At 48.5% G+C, this 23,849-nt stretch overlaps 1 protein-coding gene across 1 annotated transcript in view; it reads right to left on the reverse strand.

The window, feature by feature from the left end:
• Positions 1-23,849, reverse strand: part of LOC142575852 (uncharacterized) — a 265,876-nt gene that overhangs the window by 23,733 nt on the left and 218,294 nt on the right. The window contains exons 11-15 of the mRNA XM_075685551.1: positions 23,096-23,152; positions 11,403-11,594; positions 8,811-9,866; positions 2,882-3,016; positions 1,773-1,955 (exon numbers count right to left, since the gene is read on the reverse strand). Of these exons, the coding sequence (XP_075541666.1) occupies positions 1,773-1,955; positions 2,882-3,016; positions 8,811-9,866; positions 11,403-11,594; positions 23,096-23,152 (1,623 nt within the window). The remainder of the gene's footprint in view (positions 1-1,772; positions 1,956-2,881; positions 3,017-8,810; positions 9,867-11,402; positions 11,595-23,095; positions 23,153-23,849) is intronic.

Genomic DNA, 23,849 nt, shown 5'->3' on the forward strand with positions numbered 1-23,849 from the left:
TCTTTAGATCGTATCTTGCCACACAATAACCGTCATTTGTTTTGTCCGCATTTCCGTTCTTTAACGCTGCGAGCCTGCTACTTCCAAGTCACGAACGGCACGCGCGTTATCAGCATGACGGAGCATTCTCGACAGGAAAGTAGCAAGCGCAGCGTTTTCAAGAAAGGAAACGCAAGCAAGGTAGATGACGATTATCGTTGTGTGGCAAATGTACACCTCAAAGGGTGTACGAGTGTACCGCTGAACCAACCTCGGCAAAGCCGCAGAGCTGGTAATTGTATAGTTGATACCAGCCTTTAAAGAACAGTTAAGCAGACGACACGTGCACCTGGTGGTGTCGCTATGACGTAGGCACCAGCACGCCGCGTCCGAGATTTTTCAGCGCGCCGCGGGCTCCACTCAGGTCATTCAGATTGTCCAGGCGAAGCGGTATGTCGGCTTTCCGAAAGTAGTGTGACGGTTGCGGTGAATATATATCTGCGTCGACGCCGCATGAAACCGTAAGACTCTGCCGTAACTTTGCCGCTTATACCCGACGAAGCAGCGCTAATTAGGCCCAACAGCTCAAGTTTGGCACAGGCTGGCGCGGTAGCAAGCGGTAATCCGACGCGAGGAGTTCACGCTATGCTGATACGTTCGTACGAGCGGCTCATCGGTGATCGCCTGAGATGACGCTCATGGGCTCGATCTACGGAGGGCCACAGAAGCGGCGTCCGCGGTAGGACAGCTGACAGCTACATTCTGTGTTGCACTGGACGGTACAGGTTGTAAGCTCGCGTGTAGACACCGAGCACCGAGTTCGATTCGCGCAACGTTGCCTGAACTGCCGGCGTTGCGCAATCCAATGTCCCGTGCGGTATCTGCATTTCTCGGCGTCGCGACGAGTCGACGACGGGCAAGCGCCCGGCCTCCTTGACGGACACTGAGCAGAAGTCTACAAACGAATATTCTGTACTGCTGGCATGGTAAAAAATCTTGAACTTGCGTTTTTACTTGTAAATGTATTAATAGCAGCACTTTGAATGTCAGTTCCTAGATGAACCTGCTTCCATTTTGCGAGTAAAAGGAGTGGAAAAACGTGTGTGTGTGAAGCCGGCCACATGATAGAGATAGAGAGGGGATGATATATATATATATATATATATATATATATATATATATATATATATATATATATATATATATATATATATATATATATATATATATATATATATCATCCCCTCTCTATCTCTATCATGTGGCCGGCTTCACACACACACGTTAGTGCATGTGATGGTGGTCTGCTCCGGACTACTGTCAGATGTACTTCGCTCCTCGAAGAGGCAGGACTTGTGTCGAGCAAGCTCCTGAACGAAACTCGTAAATCTGACACCAAGACGCACAACGTAATGCTAACGCGCTTCCTCATTTACCGCCAAATCGCCACGGATTCTTTTTAAATATCTGTTGGTTGCGTAATTTGCTTTGTTTTATGCAAATTACCCAAATATTCGAACTATTCTCTTCGAAAATATTCGCCGCTATTGCTGTTTGTTCCTACCAAAAGTCAATTAATAAATTATATCCGCACATACGTATAGTTCATACCCATGTGGCAATATATACGTCACGACCACGGGACAGTACGAATAGTCCATAAGTGTAGTAGGTACTTAATCAAATTACTCTTGTAAGCAAATCTGCACTCCTCGTTTTCACCCGGCATCAACGTCTGTCGAGCGTACATGACATGGCAGAAAACTCCGAAACGTGTAAACGGCATCACTTACTGCATATGTATTCGGTGGGGCAACAGTGTCCTCGTGGGATGACAGGCTCACAGTCCAGGGCAACAGGCGGACACTCTATCCGTTGGCAGAGTGGTCCACGGGGGGAACAAAAGCAGGTCTCGCAGTCCTTTGTGCCAGGTATCGGCTCGCCTACCCGGTACAGGTTGCCCTTCTTCCAGCAGCCTAGGCACATTGAAGGCGTTCTCAGTGGAAACACTTCACAACACCTTTGAAGGTAACTGGGCTATGCGAGCAGCACCTGTGACTATACGTGAGTGAACATTTCGTCTGCGGATGTGCGCCGCACTGACTCGTTTTTCATTCTCATCTTTCTTGCCCTCTTCCTCAGGTGCAGGGTAGCAAACCGGGCGCGACCTCGGCCGACCTACCTACCTTTCATTCTCTTTCTGTTCACACAATAACTCAGAACAGCGCGCGCGCGCGTGTGTGTTTAGGCTGCGGTCTGCGATGTTTCTCAAGAGGTTTCAAAAGGGTCCGCAGAGGCTGTCTAGAGACCGAATCTTGAGCGACTGAGGCAGGCGTGAAAACTGCGGTGGCAATCTGCATATGTGCGATAGTGGGCCGGATCAAACTGATAGCAAGAAACGCACTTGGCGGCAAATATTGTTTAATCATCGAATTTTTGTCTGCTAATATGTTCTTATTTCTATCTCATTCTTGGTTCTGTTGTTTCGTAATCAACACTGATATAGATGCATACGTTTCCCGTTGAAGCAGCTGCAGACGAGACTGCGCTGCAACACTGCCAACAAGTCAGTCCATCGCAGCTGGGCAGACCAGAGAGTAAAGACGGTTTTGCTACGCAGGATGGAAACCTTTTATGACGCAATATGCGCGTCACACGTGCCAGCTCGACAGGAAGCGCAACAAGGAAAGCCTGGCCTCAGAAATCACAGTCGTTGCGACCTGTCCGGCGCGATCTCGGAGGCCGCGAGGAAGGCCACAAATCTTGTGCCGGTTACACGCCGGTTACGCGGTCCGCGTTACAAAACCCGGTACAAAACTGACGGCCAAGATTCTTTGTGTGTATAATGTACCGCATCATATAAAAGAGAACGGTCAGCTTTCAATTTCACGTCATTTCTCACCCTGAATGGGAATGACGACCGGCCCCTCGGTCGTGGTCGACGTCGTTGTGGTGGTGGTGGTAGTGGTGGTGCTGGTGGTAGTTGAGGCCGACGTCGAAGGAGGCGGAAGCGGCGTCGTTGCGTTCGGCCCTTGAGCTGAGGCGAGCATGACCGGGTGAGCACATTGAACCGAGCATGCAGCACATCACGCAAAGGTAAATTTATTTGCAAGAGTAATTATTCCTCCTTTCCAGCTGTCAAATAGTAGCGCAGACAAACTTGAAGTTGTTGAAGCCGAAAAAGAAATACAAAGGAAGAAAAGTGGGAACGCTTTGACGAAACAATTCGCGATATCCGAATTGTGTTGCTTGAGGCGGTAAAAGTAAACCAGCTTCGCAAAGAAAGAGAAATGTTTAGCTGGTGAACCACTCTGGAAGAATCGCCGAGCAGGGTAATCGGTAATCCCCAGCTTTCCGTGTTGTTTACTTGATTCAATTATAATTCAATCAATACATTACGCGGGGGATACACGTGCGGAACAGCGCGGACGCCGTCGTCCTGGCACTTGCGGCGGCGCTGTAGCATTCGACAATGTGAAGATCTGCTTGGCAGGCCGTAGTCATGCAGACACAATGGGCTATACAACACAACCGATCAACTCAAACACTGCACGTCATGTTTGGTTGCCGTTACGTTCTTCTGTACACGTCAAGTGCACAGCTATTTGAAGGCCTCGGCATCTGTTAGCTGACGTAAGCATTAAAGCAAACAAAGCGAGCTCGGCGTGATGAGTGCGCACGATGTGTTTCCACGGCTCGGAGGAAAGTGGTATTTCTGTACCGTTCCCGGTTCATATCGGAGACAGCGAGCGTACGTTTTGCTGACACGTTTTGCAGGAGTTATAATCACGGACCATATGTCATGGATATAACTGCTTGTCCTATGCTTGATTGCCCCCTTCCAGAGTTTTCGCGCAACCCTGGTCGCTTTATTAGAATTCACACTCCAATGTCGAATACAAGGCTCTCTGAAATGGTCGTGTGGGACTACAAAAGGAGCTGTCACAAAAACACCTGCTGGCACTCCATTTTTTTTCTTATGCTGTACTGCCAGCTAACAGCGACCTTAAAGAAAGCAATCTGTATAAAGCCAGTATTAGCTGAAATCAATACCTGAAAATATCTCCGCCACTGATAAAGCTTTCTATATCTGTAATCCAGACAGGACAAAGCAGTCACCTTCTGGAAGGTAGGAACTTGAGTTTATAAACAATGGTACGTCAAAGAAGGGAAGCCTCCGTCAGGAGACAACGTTCCAAAAAAAATAAAACGTTTCCCCTCATCGTATGCGCGCAACAAACAAACAAACAAACAGTCATGAAGACGATTTTCCTTGTCGATGCATTAGCTTCTGGCCGAGGCTTCCCTTGTTCGCGCACTGTTGATTACCACTTCCGACGTCAGCAGTAATCCAACGGTGCACTCACGTGCTTACTGTAACCCTGTGCGCTGCGAACAACGAGAAAGGACGTACGACTTTCCTCCGGCGAGCTGAACGTCGCGTCGCATGTGTCGGCGAGTTAGAGACAGCGTTAGGCAAGGCTTAGCATCTACGCAGTGTTTAGTGAAGCGTAAAGCGCAAGCGGGTACTTACTGCAGGCATAGCTGGCGGGGCAGCAGTCGTACTGGCTGGTGAACTGCGGCTCGCAGTCCTTCACCGCCAGGTGGCACTTAGGCTGGACGCAACGCTTTAAGCCGCGAATGCAATAGCAGTAATTGCAAAAGTTGGAGGAAAGCATGGCGGACCCCTCGGCGTACAGCGAGGCTTCGTCCAGGCACGCTGAAAACACACGGGCAATATGCGTGTCACGTGTTAACCTACAAAGCTTGCGTCGTGCGGTACAGAGTGAATGGCGCGTCACGGCAGCAACCGATATTAGTGAGAATTAGTACACTGTTGTGCGAGTCAATAATTTAGACTGTAGCCAGCACGCAATACCTAAACCGACTATCTTGGATTGGGACTATTCTCTTCCTGTTTACACAGGGCTCTTTATTCTAACGAAGGCATTTCCGACGCCTTTCAAGTGAATATGGTGCGACCGCCCTGTATAAGCAGGCTGCACAGCACTGTTCAACGTATAATTGAATTTAAAAAAAAAGCTGATGTTATTAGCTATCTTTCATATTCATTACTGCTTGCTACCTTTCTTTGTCAAGCAACAGAACGGTCACATTCACAATAAAATTCGAGTACATTGATGTTTACTTCTCCAGCATTGTAAAACTTCTTTGCCGTCATGTAATAGGGATGGCATCGAACAGTTAATGCCATGAAGTTCTTTCTAATAGATTGACACGAAAGAAGTACACGGAACCAGCATTTGGAAGGCCCGGTCTGACAGCTGTGCTTGCGCGTAGCCAGCGTTTCGGTAGACAGAAATGTGACCTTATGGAACCAGTAGAGGTTACAGCCGCTAAACAAACGTGCTGCACCAGATGAAACGAAGCTCGAAGAAGCAACGTCCGTGTGCGTCTGAAGGCTGACTAATGAGTTTTCGCTGTACTCGCTGCTCCGTAAGCGGATACGGGAAAGTCGGTCTCCTCAAACGGCTTTCGTATATTGTACAAAGCTAAGGCTGGTGAGTGTGCGAAGTGCTCCTCAAACCTACTTACCCGACCATTTGTGTTGCAGTTGTACGCTAGGGAATGAGAAAAGGCACTCCGAAATCTACAACGCAGCAACAGTTTCTACGTGGACCTTATACTGTAATGGCTGTTTCACTTAACATTCACTTCGGATATGTTGCCCACGCTTTCTCTTTCACTACCGTATGAAAAACGTCAGCGTGCAAGATTGCGCTGAGTTATAGTTACAAGCGAGAAGTGCAGGATGCGAACGTCGAAAAAAAAATAAAACAGGTGCATTATAGGCAGCATTGTTAGATATGTTATTACAAACGCTCGTGTCTGCTTAGTAGTGCAGCAGCTAGCGTGATTCACTGGCGATGACCTTTCTGGTGCTGATCACGATTCGGCAGGCCGAGGCTGCCTCACTTCTACGGAGGCGCAATGGAGGAAAACGGTTGTGTGCCATGCTTTTCATTCATTCATTCATTCATTCATTCATTCATTCATTCATTCATTCATTCATTCATTCATTCATTCATTCATTCATTCATTCATTCGTTCGTTCGTTCGTTCGTTCGTTTATTTGGTGTATCTTCGTCAGTCATTTCAAGTACTTCGTTTAGTCACGGAGTTATTCGATATGCTTGCTTAACAGTTGGCTACCTCACGCTCCAAACACCTGGATACATGTTGCATAACCGTATATACGAGCACTGCGAGTGATCAGACCATCTAATAAAAGGCGTATCCTATGTCAAAATCGCGCGTTCCACAGCGCATGCTTCGTCATTGCATTTCTACATCTTTGCTCTACGTCTGTGTTTTCACCGAGAGGCATGGCAGAGCAGCATGCAAGAATAAACCGGGAACAATGCTCGCCTAAGACAATGCGAACCGATACTGCGTTTCAATGCGCAGGTATTCTTGCAATTAAAATAGCTTTAATTTGGAGCAAGCCTATTGTAGTGGACTTTGTTTCGGCGATAAATAATTAACCGCGGGATTTTGTCGACACGTCACTCAGCAGTAATCAAGACCAAGACGAGTGCGCTTCTTTTTGTACAACTTTCGCAAAGGCACGTCTTCGAATGGTTTCATTCGAGCGACGACAATTCACGAACATACATTGTTCTGTACTCACCTAGGAGCATGTCATTGCGGTGTTTCAATGAAATTGGTCTGCTTTTTTGCGAACAGTACCTTTACATAGTTTCATTTCTTCCCCCGAAGCTTTTGTTCGCTTGTTCAACGCAATTATTCGTTGCGCGAGAGAATTTAATAATATCCTTGTGTGAATTTAATTCACAAGGTACAGTTAGTCGGTCAGTGAGAGGTACCGAAGAACACGCAATGCCCCAACAGAGACTTGACAAGTACGATATGTAAAATAAAGACCGAGCTTAACACAAAATAATGCGGCATTATTACACTTCCATTTGTTGTCTAGTCCGTAGCGGGGTCGAGTCGGTTCTTACTTGATGCAAGGATAAACAGCGCTATTCGCGAAACACAAAAGTATATAGAGCGAAGCAGACGACACAAGCGCCCTGTATCGTCTGCTCCCTTTCTCTCTTTCTTTCTTCACTTTCTTTCATTATTTCTTTATTTATTTCGCCTCGTTGGCTTCTGTTTCAGTTCCTGTCTTTTCTCTAGCGATATTTAGCTTTGCATGATGTAATAACTAGCCCAGATTAACACCTTGCTGAATTTACCGCGATGCAACTATTATTTTCTTCTATAATAGTTGGTTTCTGCGCAAGAGCGCGTTTTGTACGGTAGAAAGCTCGCATCGCTTATCTTTATCGCTTCACTGTATACGCATAACCATTTCTTTCCAGTCGTTCGAATTCGCTCACAAACGACTCGCGATGGACGTGGTTATTGCACGGTGCGAGCATTTTCTTTAGCCTTGCTTTCTTCCTTCGTAATTTTTGCTCCGCATATTTGACGACAGAATACGCGCTCCTTCATATTGACTTTACGATGTTCCCTCGCATGTTTCCCTTCCTTTCTTTTTTTTCCTTCTTTCGCGGGGAGGCGCGGGGAGAGGTGCGATATGTGTTATTTTTCTTCCTCGAGTTCCATCGATGAACTAAACACGGTTCATTTGCATTGATTGCTGCTGGGTTGCCGGGGCGTTATCTGTGCCGCGTCATTACTCACCGGGTCAAGCAAAAAGATAAAAAGAATAAAATAAAAAAATATATAAACGAGGTCGGCACTATCGCTTTCCGAAACGCGTTCAGGAAACTCGAAAAGATCCCTTCTCCCATTGTTCCCTTTTACGTTTCCTCAGTCGCGGCGAACATCAGTACGAGTTATTAGTTTTCCTCCCATTCGGATACTTTCCAAGTGTTGCCGCTGTTCGGCGTGATTTCTCTCGGCGCCTCTAATGGAGTCGGTCAGGCGTAAAACATTCGGACCGTATATATAGGGGCCGCATTTTTCGAAGCATCTCTGTTACGTGCACTTCTTTTCATTCTGCGAATGCTCACGGATCGGCTGCAGACTACAGCGCACTCTATTTTAATACCGATATCATCGATCGACCGTTAGGTGAAGCTGGAACGGAACAAGCTAACTTATGAATATAAATTAACTGATAACGTCGAGCGATGACCTCTGTCTTCCCTTCTTTTTTAGCCATTGGTGCTTCTATCGCAGCAGATGTTCCAGTAGCATTTGTCGTGTTTGGAAATCGATACAGCTTCTATTCTATTTCCTTCCCCCCCCTCCCCCCTGTAAAGCCGCTTCGCTGTGATTGCTGTAAAATAGAAGATCGGAATATAATTAGTACATGGAAGATATAGAATGAATGCACTGTCGAAATTCTGGTGGTGCTGGGGGGGGGGGGGGGACTTATTGCCATATATATTATCCTATATTACGTCGCTTGCTGAAAAGCTATTGAAAATGATTGGCGAAGTGAATGTGCAATGAGGTCTCTAGGGGCAAGGCCTGTGCGAAACTGCGCACGTTTTAGTTTAACTTGGCACTTTTCATGCGCTGTTTTGTCGGATTTTTGGTCTTCCATGCACGGGTGAATCTCTCCTTCGCGCGGGATTTTCTTCGCGTCTTGCCACGTTTATCATCTATTACTTGGGCTTATTCCCCTGTAAGTGTTTCGTGGAATTGCGTTCGCCGGTCAACTTCATTTAGCAAAATCGAGTTCGCAATCGCACATTTCAGCCAATCGATTACCGCTATGTAGACGACTTCTCATAAAGTAGAGAAACCTGTAAAAGCGAGAAATTCGTAATACCGGGTTTCAGCTGCCCACGGAAAAGTAACCCGCTCGCCTTGGCCATTTTACGGCTTACCTCCGGAGACGCTGTTGAGGTCCTGCAAATCGAAGCTGTGGTGCAACTCGAACGGCATCGGCGTGGACGACACGAACATGACGCTGTCCCTGCCGCCTCCTTGCAAGCCGCCCTCGACGCTGTTCACGGGTTCCTCCTCGGTCAGAGCCTTTCGCACGGGCGCTTCGACCTCGTTTGGCGACGTCGTGCCGGCGTCGTGCCCGGCGTCCGCCAGGGCTTCGTCGCTGTCGAAGGGCGATTCTGTCGGCGCAGCGACTGCGCTAACTCCTGTGGTTGTGGTGACGACGACTTTCGGCCCTCCTCCCAGGACCTCGGGCTTTATCGTGTTACCGGTTTCCTGGCCTGTCGGCTTTGGAGGCGTGCTCGTCTCATGACTCGCAGTGCTGGTTGTGGTGGAAGGCGTCGTGGCAGTTGGGGCGCTTGCTTCTGTCTGACCTGGTTTTGGTCGAGCGTTCGGTCTGCTGGCAGGAGAGTCGGACTGCTGCGTCACATCCACTTTGTCGCGGTGGTTGGTTCCTGAAAGGCCGGCAGAAACCGTCGTCATCACGGGTAATGACGTGGTCGCCGTGGGAGTGATTCCGATTGCCGTCACGGTTGCGAAGTGTTTGGGAGAGGAGGCGGTGCCGGCCGGATGTTGTTGCGTCGTGGTCGGGGCGAATGCCGTGGTCGGGCGTCCAGTGGCCGTAGCCTCGGACGACGTCTGGGCTGCTTCTGTCGTGGTTGTCGTGGTCGTCGTGGTTGTCGAAGGCAACTCGGTTGTGGTGGTCGCGACGTCGACTTCCGCGGTCGTGCTCTGTTCTGTTTGCTCCACAAGGACGCTGGGTGTTCTGGCGGACAGTTCGACTTCGTCCACGCCGCTGTCGTACGGCCGCTTGACGGGCTTGGGAGCGAAGCTGTACCTGCGGGTAGATGTTGTGACGGGCCTCCTGGTTGTAGTGGTAGTCGTGGTTGTGGTAGTGATAGCTTCGGCGTCGTAGTCTACGGTCGCGGGGTAGTCGTAGTAGTCGTCGTCGGTCGGAGGCGGCGGAGTTGTTGTGGTTTCGGACTTCTTATCTCCTGTGGGAAGAAACAGCGACCTTTTGTTATATGCCTTATCAGATGCAAGATGCTTTTAGCCCTTTTCTGTCTCAATATTTGTGAGGTTTGATGCACTGATTATTTTCTGCCATGTTCACTAGCACGCGGTACAGAAAATAGATCACGAAATGTTTTCTCTGTCATTGACAGCTTCTCGTGAATAAGCGACTCTTACGTGCATTTAACCAAAGGCAAGTATGCTGTTGACATAGTCATTGCTTCGGTGGTAGAGCCGTGAGGAACTCTATGGTTTCGAACACTGGAAGAATTCTCTGTATTCCAATAAAGAGCGCTCTCTCTCTCTCTCTCTCTCTCTCTCTCTCTCTCTCTCTCTCTCTCTCTCTCTCGTATGGTTAAATGGGTGCTCTACTTTGCTGCAACACGACGTAAGTGATTATGACAGCATGTAGAATCATGCATTCGGGTGTAGCGCGACCAGCGATACAGAATTGCATCAAGTAACTAGAAAATTGGAGAAATATTTTTAAAAAAGTGCGTACCTTGTTATTGGAGTCATATCTAAACAGTTTGGTGCAAATCGTTATGCATCGACAATTTCCCGGGCATATAAAGGCCGGCCACACCTTACCGGGACAGCAAGAGAAGAGTGTCCAAGAAGATGCGCTGTTTCCGTTTATCCTTACGCGCGTAAGCAGGTTTCCATCACTTTATATCACGATGAACAGAGCAAGGACACAGCCATCCCTTGTAAAAACCGATTACAAGAGCCAACGGACAATGTTTAGCCTTGTTAAAGAGTACATTGCTTTTCTACGCTTTCTCTCCTTTTGTCTGAATAACATATATAGCCTGTGCATTTAAATAAAGATTGTCGTCACTTAGTATTTGAGACAACATTCACTACCTTGATGTAATTGCTTTTGGTAACGGTAGAGTTTGGAACATTAGTGACTAAATAAATTAATCACTGTTACTATTAGGTCTCAGCTACCTATTCCACACGCACTTAGCCCCACTGGATACGATGTTTCTAGCCTATGACGATCGGACCCACTCTGGAATGTGCGGGCGTGGTCCCGATAAATGCGTTATAGGCTAGAAACATCGTATGCAGTGGGGACAGCTGCGTGTGGAATCGGTAGCTGAGACCTAATAGTAACAGTAATTACCTTGTTTAGTCAATAATGTTACTAAATCTACTATTACCAAGTGCAGTTATACAAGGTATACTGAATGTTGCGGCATCTTATTAGTAGCTACTACTTTTCTTTTTCTAAAAAAAAAGAGTGTTAGGAACATCCATCTATAAGTGCAATGACAGGTCCACAAACTGTCTGTAGACAGTCGAGAGAAACCTTAGATCGACATTGTACAGAAATACGAAACAAGATACTGCAAGGGATTAGTCCATGTGTCGTTTGGTCTCTCCTTTTTCAAGCCTTCTTTTACGGCTGATTCTATGGGTTTGTAGGTGGGGCTCGACTTGTTTGTGCTGGAAAGTTTTGTAGCGATCCAATCTCGTATGAAGTGCCAGCGGAATTTCGATGTGCGTACCGCTGCAGAAGACGCTGGGGCAGCACTGCCCGGCCTCCCTGGCCGTGAAGCATCCTGGTGCCGGCGTGCCAATGACCGGGCACACGCGCAGGTAGCAGACCAGGACGCCCTTCTGGCAGGTGCAGTTCAGGCACGGCTCCGGGGTCTCCACCGAGTCGCCGTGTTCGTACCGCTCGGACTTGTAGAAGCAGCCTGCGGACGCGAAACCGATCACCGCGAGTCGCAGTCATCGTGCACGCTAATGAGTTGCAGCATACGCGTCAACGTTGCCCGCAGCCAGTGCTTGTAACGCTCTATGTTACCTCCTCTATTCGTGGATAACAAACAGGGGGAAGGGGGGGAGATGGAAATTCAAGACGACGAGCAAAACGAGAACAAGGTGAAAGCGGGAGCCAGCGTTTCGACCAGTGGACTCGTCTTTTTCAAGGAAAGTCCACTTGTCGAAACGTTGGCTCTCGCTTTCAACCTTGTTCTCGTTTTGCTCGTTCTTTATTCGTGTTATTTACGTTTGCCGATAAATGGTGCTTGTTGCCTCCAGGTACTGTCGGTGGGGTGCGAAGGTGAACAGCTGCGCAGCTTGTCCCAACGATGTGCCAATACGAAATATCTGTAGGCGCTTTTGAGCTTGAATATTCACGCACGCTATCGTGTCGCCGCGAGTTATGCTCTTACAGGGATAGCCGTCATGAGGACCATTCCGGTCGCACTTGTGGCGTAACCGGGGGGGGGGGGGGGGGGGGGGGTTGTGTTAGCTCCCCGGTAATCGCCAACGTCGCATCGTCATTCCGAAAATAAAACAAAGACAGAAAGAAGCTTGATCAGTAGCATAATAACGGCCTTCCACATGCAAAAATTGTGGCTGCAACTAAGTGCGCCACCATTACATTTTTTTTATCTTTATTTTTGCGCAGAATCCTTTTTCACCCCCTTCGCAGTGTTCCAACCGGTGTTTAAACTGGCTAAATTTGCTGCCTTTCTATATGTTTCTTCGCTCTCTTTGTTGTTTGGGGAACAACTCAACGAAGTCGAGGCACGGTTTCATTGTCGAAGGTTTCATTATCGAAGGTTTCATTATCGAAGATGAAAGCATGCTCGCGTGCACGCGCAAGTAGGAATGCCAGTCGAAACTTCGGTAAGCGGATACATGCGTACAGTCAGGGAAGACACTGCGAAGCGCTAACAACGACCCATGCCTATACGGCGCGCTTTGAGTACCGACTGGGCAGTCGTGCACTATAAGAACAAAACTTTCTAGGTCACTGCTCCTAAAGAAACTCCGCGCAGAAGGCTCGATTCGAGCAACTCGTGTTCCTGATGTCCACGAGCCTTTATAGTAGACCTCAAAAGTGCCGTCTGCTAGCGCTGTTTATAACGTACGCGGTTGTATCTCTCTCTCCTTCCGCTCTTTCTCTTTTTATCTCCCTGTCCCCTTTTCCCCGTGCACGATAGTCTACAGGAACTACATCCTTGCGTTTCTGTGCACGCTCTCTCTCTCTCTCTCTCTCTTGAGCAGTGGTGGATTCAGAGGAGAGGGGAGGGGCGGCACTGTCGTTTCAACATACACCACACGTCATAGTCATCGTACGTACGTAAGTACGTACGATGACTCCACAATACGTACGATGATTCCACAATCGTACGTAAGTACGATTGTGGAATACATAGTCGCTGATGACGTCGCAATCCGAGTTTTTCTCTCGCTTACGCTCGTCCAGTACCTCTGTATATATAGAACCCAACAATCGGCGTGTCGTAAGCTCGCATCGAGTGGTCGGAGTAGCGATCATTCCGTCGGCGGCGTCACACGACCGTCGTCATCGCCGTCTTACCGATGTCGTCACGCACACGCTCGCGTCCAATGCTTGGCTCTTCGTTCTACGCAAACACCTTGGTCCGCCTCTTACGCCTTTGTAAATCCCAAACGATGCGGGGAAGCCAAAGCGGGCAGCAAAAGTGCCTCGCGTAACATGGATTCCCACAGTTAGTGGGATCGGCTTCATTTTTTTTTATTCTTTCTATTCGTTTTGATGAAGGCTTCCCCTCGAGCATGGCGTGGATCCTCTCCCGCACCTTGAGCAGCAGCTTGGTCGCGGGTTCGATTCTTGACTGAGGCGGCCGCATTGCAGTAGGGGCGTAATGCTAAACTTCAACTGTGGCGGCGAGATTTGTACGCACGTTAAAGAACCCCATCTGGTTAAATGTATAAAAGCAATGTGGAGCCGCTCTCTGCGGTATTCCTCACTACCCAAAATGTGTTCTTGAAGCGTAAATACTTCAAATTGTGTGTATTTACCTTTCACCAACAGCCTCGGGAAAAAAAGAGATCTTATCGACCGTGAGTTGGTTCAGCGTATACCGACTATTATTCTGGATATCGAGCCCAGAAGCAAATAGTAAATATGCGTTACTTGTCCTTTGTGCAAGTCGAGGTACCGAACTCCGCAAGATCTAGCTGGCACAGTTTTCTTCTGATTGCCTCTTGCGGAATTCCCCAAAAATAACATGCATCCTGGAAAAAAAGAAAGCAAAGTGGCACTGAATTGCTTCAGGCTGTTTGCACTGTCTGCCGGCCGGCGCCTCTAAGGTACACAAACAACCTTTACTTGAAACCACGTTTCTATTGGTACCGTCGAAGCGTTCGTAGAAGCGCGATCGCTATACTTCACGAGGCAATGTTTGCGATTCGCCCTGTGGTTATAACACTTCAATGGTGAGCCTACTCTGAGGCGAAGTATATATATAGCAAAAAAGAAGCCAGCGCCGAGAAGTGAAGAAAGGTTAGGAAAGGAACAGAAAAAGCATAAAGAACTTCTTCCATAGCACATTCTTCGCGCACCGCTGCGAATGTTTTCTACAATTACCAAGTATATCGCATGAAGATAGCGACCTGAATCGATCAACGGTAGGGGAAATATGGAAGTCTCAGCATGGAGATAACGTTTGCACACGAGCACGTTTTTTCTGCCAGGGTCCCCTTGACCGGTGGTCGAGACGTTGGTTCTCACACAGCTGATGCATCGATTGTTCCCCCACTCTTCATTACGCCGAATGCTGTATCACCGCGCATACTAATATGGTAGGTATCGCTGTTAGTTTTGCGCCTCCTTGAGAAAAACAGCAACTCTTTTTCGCAAAGTACACTCTTAATTTTTTTTCGTCGCAGTGCTGAACGCGTCCGGAGTGAGCCTACATCTGACCTCGTACATAGCTGGGACAACTCAGCTAAAGCTAATCAACCGGAACTCGCAGCCGCATCGATAGAGGCTGGAGTCCTTAACGCTCTCGCCCACTTCTAGTTCTTCACTTTGTCATACCTCCCGTCGCTAATAAAGAGTTCGGCGATGAAATTTCGCGCAATTCGAACGAATCTCTCCATTTTCGCGATCGCTTGATTTCCTGCGAGGAAGAAGCGAAAGGAAGAAGAGGAACGCGTAATGAAGCGTGCGTCGAAGGCTAACTGACGAGTCGGGAATTGATTAAACCATTACGGTCCGGTGGAGCAGCGCCAGACGTCGATGCCTTGGGGGCGCGGGGGGGAGTCCACGTGGCGTTAAAATATCTGCCGTCGTCCATTTTACGGGGTGGCGCACACCGGCGTTGAACTAAATTTGTCAGTGTCTGTGGATTAATGCCGCGCTTCGAAACGAGATCAGTCGTTCGGTTTATCTGGTTCTTTCGTTTACTTTTTTTTTCTCCTGATTGCTTACTAAAAGCGGGCCTTCTCGCGTAGCCGCGCTAGCGCGCAACTGATTGGTGAGCAATTAACGTCAGACGTTCTACCATATAGATCTTCGATTTTTTTCACTTCGTTTAGGGTCGTGGCGCCGTGTGCTTATGTCCGAGAAACGTGAACGGCGCTTTCGGCGCCTTCTCGCTAAACACACGAATCAGGTCGACGCTGCCGCAGTGCTTCCTTGCCCCCTGCATTGTCTGCATTGGTGTGATTAATCATGACTTTTTTTCTTTTAATTCTTTTGTTTGTCATGGCGGGAGTTTTGGAGGGGGGAGTCATTTTACATAGGTATATGTACTAGTGCTGTTCAATAAAGTACAGCAAGGATATGTTAGTCATGACTTCAATAACGAAACTCATCAGTCATCGGCGATGAAGAGTCTTTTGTTTTATTGGTTGGTAGAGAAATGTGCAAATTTTATAGTTATTTTTGAAGATTTGGTGGAAAGTCGTGCACGCGCTGCAGTCGTTTGACTTTGGGACCCTCGCCTGTATACTGCTAACAACCAACTATGTATCTCAGATGAATAAACTGAAACTGAAACCTTACTGCTGAAGGCGCCGGTGTACGGTCGTCTTTGTATGAGCCACTGTGCAGCAAAGTCTTCAAAGCAATGTTTATTGTTTTTATGCTAATCTCTCGTCGAACTCTTTACGAGCAGAGCGGCAAAACATGAAGGTTTTGCTGCTCCAGAACGCGAGCTCGCGCGACTGAGCGGCTGTCTTCACCACGTTGTACAAAGTTGCTGACTTTGCAGTTGTGTTCCACGCCGACAAAGTACAAGTCGTTTCAAGTCGTTTCAAGCACAAGTCGGGCTTGAAGCGCATTCTCTTCATCTTAGCTATTCTTAAAAAATCTGCGCCTACATTTGTCATAATACATTTATTACTGCAGTTCGTGGCCATATACTACTAGTTGCGCACGCATCCTAACGGAAAAACAGTTGCCGCTGTGGCAATATGCTCCTCGTCTAACTTCTCGTCTAACTTCTCGTCTAACTTCTCGTCTCGTCGCTTCGTATGAGCGGCTTTGCCGCAGTGCCGCGTTGTGCGGCGGCAAAAGCTAAACCGTGTCGCGCTGCAGGGAAGTGCTTTGATGTGAGGAAAGCGTGTAACCTCCATTATGACTGTTTTCACGGTAGGTCTCACGCCGATCTGGAAGACGCTGCCGATAGTGGTGCGAGCACCCCTCCCGGGAACACTGTTTGAGCATTCGAAAGTGTTCCTGATCTTACAATGGATTTCATCATACAGTTTCAGATTTCCTCGATGCATGCAGACGGAATAGGCCAAAAGCAATTTTCCACATCACGTGAGAAGTGGGGACACGAAAGGAAGGAAAAAGAGCAGGAAGGTCAACCAGAACAACAGCACCAACAACAAAACGATTTGCTACCCTAAGCTGATAAGGGAAGGGGGAGGAGAGACAGAAAGATAGGAAAGAAACAGAGAGAGAGAGAGAGGGAGACATCAAGCACGTACACGCGATTACAGCCGTCCACAGCACACGATTACCATTTAACACCAGTCGATTCCAAAGCGGTCTGTGAAAGCCTGCCTCCCCAAGGAATCGTAGCAATGCCTTCGTCGCCCTCCGCCGCGACAGCTGTTAATATCGGCATTCTAAAATGGTTCGCTTCGAAAGTGATATGTCATTAACTCGAGATGGCGCATGTAAGAGCGACCGTCTCTGTACACTGTGTCGATGACAGTCAGAAATAATGTTTTCAAATGGTCTCCTCGCGGTTATTGCGTACGGGGTCCTTGGCCATTCCGATGACGTTGTAAAGGCTACTCCTAGACATAGCCAACAAAATAGGACTGCATAGAACTTAATAGAGGATACCGGGCTGTCATATGCGATATATATATATATCGGAATACGACGAGAAGATGCGGGTTTGTGTCGTCTCCAGACCTGCGGGATCCCGCATGGGCCCTGCGAACGGGCGGGACGTAGGCACTGCTCGAAAGAGAACTTGTCTCGCTTGCTTAATTCGTTCTTTCGGTGCGTTCATTTTTCTTGCGCAGTTCTCGGAAATGCAGAGATCCCGACAGACCTCCTCCCAGTTCTTTGTAGCCGCGCTTGCATCTGCCTCTCTCTGCACGTCATCCACAGATGACAGCAATTTTTCATGTGCTGGCGCAACGGGGGGGAAAATCACTTGTACGCAAAGGCCGAGCTGCAGGAAAGATAGAAGAAGAAAAGAAAAACAGCAACTGCTAAAGGAGATAGGAAAGAAGGCACCACACAGTAGCAGCTAGCTCCGCTCGGCGGCCATAGGATGAGCTGCGCCATGAAAGGAACAAGGCAGTTTCATTGTCGCTTCGGATCTGGCGGGTGCTTTGCGTCGTTGTAGGCGTCGGCTACCAAGGAAGCCGGAGGGAATCGCCAGAGCACACAACGAGACACGGCGGAAGCGAACCGGTAGCAAAAAGACGTTCCAAATGAGGGCGGAAGTATATGTCCTCTGAGGATTATACATATGTTTGGCTCTAGCTTTTTTTTTCCTTGCTTTATTTTTGTCGCGAATGTTTGTTTTCATAGCCGTTATCAGCTAAGCTCATCTGCCAGACATATTTTGTTCGGCTTTTTGAGAGAGAGAGAGAGAGAGAGAGAGAGAGAGAGAGAGAGAGAGAGAGAGAGAGAGAGAGAGAGAGAGAGAGAGAGAGAAGGGAAGGTAGGGAAGTTAAACAGACAAACGTTCGGTTTGCTACCCTGCACAAGGGGAAGCGGTAACGAGTTGAAAGGGGGCGTTTGAGAGTTTTAATTTACACATGCCAGCTGGCCAGCTGCCTGCCAAAAGCTTACTCGTTTCATTTTTTCTTCCTTTTACGAGTGTACTGTTAGAGTTATGTGAAATAACTATATATAGATACTAATGAGTTAAAAGATGACTGCAGCGGATAGAAGGGTAAAGAAGACTAACATGAAAATGTTTTTTTTTCTGCAGTATATGTGCCGTTCTGGCATTTCCCAACATCTGAACTAGCTGGACTAATGATTTTCTGGCGACAGAAATTTTTCCGAGAAGTAAATTGCATACGGACATCGGTAGTTTTCACAAACAAACGCTCGAGCTTGCGGCCAACTTGCACGGCGCCAGCGACATTTAGAAACTTCGTGCGCAACCGATGAACCATACCCATCACCTCGTCAGTAACATTGTTGATCATAGCGAGCGCGTCTGCTGCTAATGTCGAATGATATCGCGCTTTGCTGGCCAAGAAGATTTCTGAGGGCCAGAACACTTATGGCCGTAAGTTTCCTCCTGATTTCCAGTCACTGCGGAGTGCGTACAGTCGCTCTAGGGCCTTCTGCGTGGCTTCTCCAATCCCTAAGGGACTTCACCAGAGCGCGAGTGCATCGACAGCATGCGCCGCCGGCCGCGAGCGAAGTGGTTGCTCAGTGCTTTCACCGCAGCATCAATCAGCGGCCCATGAACGACACAGAGGTGAGAGGAGGAAGCAAGATGAACTGACCCGGCAACGACCAATTACGCCTCGCTGACGAAACCGTAGAGAGAGAGAGAGAGAGAGAGAGAGAGAGAGAGAGAGAGAGAGAGAGAGAGAGAGTTAATTGAGGAACGCTCCCACTTTCATCATCCTATTCACATTTCTCCCCTTCTCTCTTTCCCGCGCATCCTTTCGCTCCCGCAAGCTGCTCGACGCGCTTCCGGAGCAGCTCACCGTAACGAGCTCCGATTCCATACATACACAAGGAGAGCAAACGCGCCTCGAGCGAACGACAGTGGCGTGCTGGCCGCATTAGCAAAGATTTACGGTAAACAGGGTCACAACGACGACGCCCACGACGACGCCGCAGGCGGGCCGAGGTGGTGGTGGGGAAACATCGAGCGCTTTGGGAAAATGGCTCGGCAAGAGCTAGCGAAGAGTGGTTCCTCGTTTCCGCAAGGCGAACGGTAACGCCACCCGCGCGCACCGGAGCCTTCTTATAACGCGCTACCATAGCCACCACCGTGCAGCTCTTCCCCTCTCGTCCGGTAGCGCGCGAGCGCACACACACACACACACACACACACGCACACACACACTCTCTCTCTCTCTCAGTGGCCTCGACGGCAACGTAGCAGACGTCGACGTGTTGCCAGATGGGCCGGCGACGCGCTCGTACTTCGAGGCTCGCCCCTCGTCCTCGTATGTGCGTGTCGGTGCATTCGCGAGGCGCGAGAGCTGTCCGTCTGCCCGTCTGTACGTTCGTGACCGCGCGCGCGTGGCTGGCGCTATGAAAAGTGAGGTTTGCACCTCTCGAGATAGCAGCGCATAGGGCTGCGGGCCCTTCGAGAAACGCCGGGCGACTTCTGGAATTAAATTAGGGAGACCGGGGAAAGGATCTTTCCCGAATGATGCCCTTCCTTCGACCCTGTCTCCATTCCGACCCCCGAACCCCTCTTTCCTGGCCACGGCAACGTGAACCCGCTGTTTGCTCCCGCAGAGTCCTTCATCTCGGCCCGCACAGAAGACGGAGAGGGGGGATAAGATTGTGCGCGAGCGTGTCCCATCGCCGGGACGAAACGCTCTAGCCAAGGCGCCGGCCGCAGATGAGTAGCGAGCAGGGAGCACCGAGTGAGCAAGGAGTGGCAGGATGGCGTTCTTGAGTGCATGCTACAGGAGGAACATGTCGTAAAGCGCAGAACCGACGACGGGCATTCGAAGGACGTTCTGATACCCATTTATGTTCCAGTTTTCAACCTCGTTCACTGAACCAGTGCGCGAAAATATTAAGCTTAATAAGCTTGTTGGGTGAGTTGTTTCCTAATGCTTAAGAAAAGATGCTGCGCCAAAGAAAGACAAAAACGAGGGGCTACCGAAACAGATTTCGTCCTTGTCTTTCTTTGGAGCAGCATCTCTTCTTAAACACAGTAAGTTTCTAAGGGACAAAAAACAATTAGTTTCGTGTCTAAGCGCATTTGTCCGCCGCACCGAAGTTATGAATGCCTGCCTACCGACATTGTTGTAAAGACAATCGTTGTTAATATCTCTGTTCTGCCAATAACTTATGTAGCCGAAACTCGGCGGATAATTGAAGTTTGGCGCTAAGAACCTCACACCAGTTAAATGGCGGAATAAAAACTGATAGGAGAACGAGGATAATTACGAGTCAGCTGCGTTTTGGCCTTCGATACGTGAGCAAGTAGATCTAAAGTCCGACACGAAAGTTAGCGGAACGCGGGCTTTGCGAATATGCTTAATTCCCTCGAAGCCTGGGCATATAGCGTCGAATTCAAAATTTCAGACTCTAGTAGCCTTTGCGAATTACACATTGAGCCTTCAAATTAGAAGGACTATGCCTTAATAGAGCAGAAATTCACATTTTCCGTGAAACCCATGTGCCGTAAACTATTTCTGCCAACTGTACGCATGCGAACGCGCGAGCCACGAAATTGCGATCCGCCACAAAAAGAGCTGCCCTTTGTTCCCTGACGTTCTGTTTCTTCTTAAACGCCGAAGGGATCTTCTTAAACATCTTAAGGAATATTCACAACCTCTGCTCGTCATAAGTGATCGTCTTTTTTTGGCTTATGACGAGCCCGCCTCGTAGTGGATGTCTCGGCACTTTGCGGACGATGTATCGCAGGCGAAGGACATGGAACGGGGGGTTCCTGTTCTTTCACAACAAACGTGGCGGCAGGCTTTCTATAATCACAACATATCTTTATGGTGGTGTTTACTCCTTATTTCCAATGGGGCAGCGTGCGAAAGAACTTCTTGAACACCAGGCCCGGAAACCGCCGGGCGTCCACTCCGCGACGCTCTCGGTCACCGCCGACCCCTTGCGCGCGCCGCATTCCCCGCTCGGACGTGATTCTACCCAAACGAGTGGCTCATATTTCACCGGCGGCCTTTCCATCCCCACCCTCTTTCTCTCTTCCTCGACCCTCTTCCTTCCTGCTCCAAGACGAAAGCGAATCTTGGCGTGCGTGCGCCCGCACCGACAAGCGACGCTGCCTCGGAGGAGCCTTCCGCGCGACCAAGAGAAGCAGAGCCCCCGCCACCACGCGCGTGCCCAGAAAAGGGTAGGCTACTTCGCAACGCAAAGAAGCGACGAGGAGAAGAGCGCCGACAGGACAGGCTGTCCTTTCTATAGCACACGTTTCTTACGTAGTTTTCACGTTCGTTTTCGCGATGCTTCCTTATCTTTTATTTTAGTCTCTTTTTCTCCCTCGGCTTCCTCTTTGCCCTCGTCTTCCGTCCAAGCCCCCGGGGCAGCAAATGATGGTCGCGCGGTGGTTTGGTCCGGATGTTGCCGAGATGGGCCTCGCGATGTGCACGCTGCCTCGCTTTCCTCTTCACATCTCTCTCTCTCTCTCTCTCTCTCTCTCTCTCTCTCTCTCTCTCTCTCTCTCTCTCTCGTTCACTCGCTAACATCGCTTTCTCGTGGTTCGCGACTTATCACTTGTGTATTTATTTGCTCCTGAGCAGCAGGAGCAGCAATTCCTTTGTTATTCTACCATTTTCCTTTTTCCTTTTTTCTGTAGTGCACCCCTTGTATAATAAAAATACCTCGAGGCCTTCACTCCGCCCTCCCACTCCTCCATTCACGTCAGCGGATCCATTTGGAGTATGGGCGCGCGCCATTTTTCCCCTGTTCGCGAAGCCCTACGCGTGCTTTGTGTAAGCGAGGCGCGCATATGCCGAAAATACGGGCGGCAGACGGGAAGGCGCGCGTTATGTGCCGTGGTATTTTGTCCGGTCGGACCATTCTCTCCCTCTCGCTTTGTCTTTCGGCGGAGCGCCACTATCTTCTCGTCATATCGTCTCGTCGTTGCCAGGTCGTCGGCGCAAAGTAGCGACACGTGTTCGAGAGCTTCGTCACGAAAAGCGCCATGGCTGAAATATTCGGCCGGCGCTTACACAAAAAGCAGTAGGAGCAGGAGGGGCTGCGAGCTCGTAATTTGTGGGAGGCACAAGAGAGAAAGAACGCGACGAACAATATATCGCCTATTTCAAATCTCGCACGCACGCGCACGCACGTACAGCACACGTAGATAGATTAGATAGATAGATAGATAGATAGATAGATAGATAGATAGATAGATAGATAGATAGATAGATAGATAGATAGATAGATAGATAGATAGATAGATAGATAGATAGATAGATAGATAGATAGATAGATAGACAGATAGATAGATAGATAGATAGAGAGAGAGAGAGAGAGAGAGAGAGAGAGAGAGAGAGACGGACGGACGGACGGACGGACGGAGGGACGGACGGACGCTCAAACGAACACTGCCACTGCAAGCAGCAACAAATCGTCTGAGGATAACGACTAGGTATTGACGACGACAAGCACTTTATTGCGTTCGTTCTATTCCAATGTTCTCCTTAGGATACGCTACATAAGGCCCACAGTAATAGTGCCTCAGAGGATCGGTTTATATCACAGTATGGACATAAGACCTTCAAAACCGTTGATGTTTTCGCGTAGGTGGATTCCTCAATTACAGCGGCAGCGTTCATCGTTAAACTGACAGCGAATCGGTCGACGTTACTTCCTTCACGCATCAAGCAGTTTTGAGCACTGCTCACCGGCATTCCGCGAATAGAAACGCAATATCTGCGTACATATACACCGCTTTGAGGATATCCTTAACGCCGTGTTTTGTACATGAGGCGCGGCAGAAAATCTAGCTTGCTTTTTACGAGCATTGTCTATTGTCTAATGAAGTGGATATTTTGTTCATTCTTTGTTGTTATCTTTCCACACAGCTGCCGCCTGTAGCTGTCTTGTGTGAAGTCCAATAGCGTGTGAGGGTCCTCGTTTACGAAGGGAGTGGTTCTCTTTAAAAGGAAGTAAGCTGTTATTGTGCCTAGCCAAACAAAGCCAGTGACCTAGTTCCTCTTATGCTGTAGTTCCGCTTGAATATGTTTTAGTTAACCAAGGTCTACATGGTGTTTACGATATGTGTAAATAAAAACAAAAAATAAAACTTACTTGGTGGCCTTGGCGTGGTGGGCACTTGGACGTTTCCGACGGGCACTCCATATCCAACTGATGGAAAATAGGAAACAGAAACGATATTTGTTCAGTGAGAACGGTAAAATAGCCTTACGAAAGAAAGTAAAACATCTCAAAATTGGACGCACAGTATAATGGCATCACTCGGGCTACCTTGGCACGGTATTCTGTTTGCTTATGGCAGATAATCAATGAAAACTACAGTGATACGTCGACTGTAGGGCTCATTTTTATTTTGCTCGCGGTGGTGCTGCTCTCGACAACGTGACTTTCAGCTAGAGACCGACATTCATTTCAAGCTTGTGTTATATGACTATCGGCGTAGACATTTCGTTTGCAAGGCTTTGCTATTTCTCTCTCTGCATCTCGTATCATGTTAGATAAATATAATGGTTCGCTCTGATGATCCTAAACCTTACTACTGAGTGAACAATAGAAATGTTCCTCGTGTTTACATAGCAGGGTATCTAAGACCGAAGGAACTGTACTGGAGTTCCGTAGAACAGCAATACATGTAGCTTCGCGGAACTAACTATATACAAGTGCATCTCAACCCGAGGTACAAGAGCTGTTTCATTTACAACTGCCCAGTCGTATAGATAACGCGCAGGCAAGAACTGAAAATGCGTCATCTTTCTCTAACATCGTTCAGTATCCGGCAAATACCGCTGGGTTAATGGAGAGCACGGAAAACTAATAAAGCTAGCGAAGGTATAAGACTGAATAAATG

Source organism: Dermacentor variabilis, chromosome 3, assembly GCF_050947875.1.
Source record: "Dermacentor variabilis isolate Ectoservices chromosome 3, ASM5094787v1, whole genome shotgun sequence".
NCBI classification, from domain to species: Eukaryota; Metazoa; Arthropoda; class Arachnida; order Ixodida; family Ixodidae; genus Dermacentor; species Dermacentor variabilis.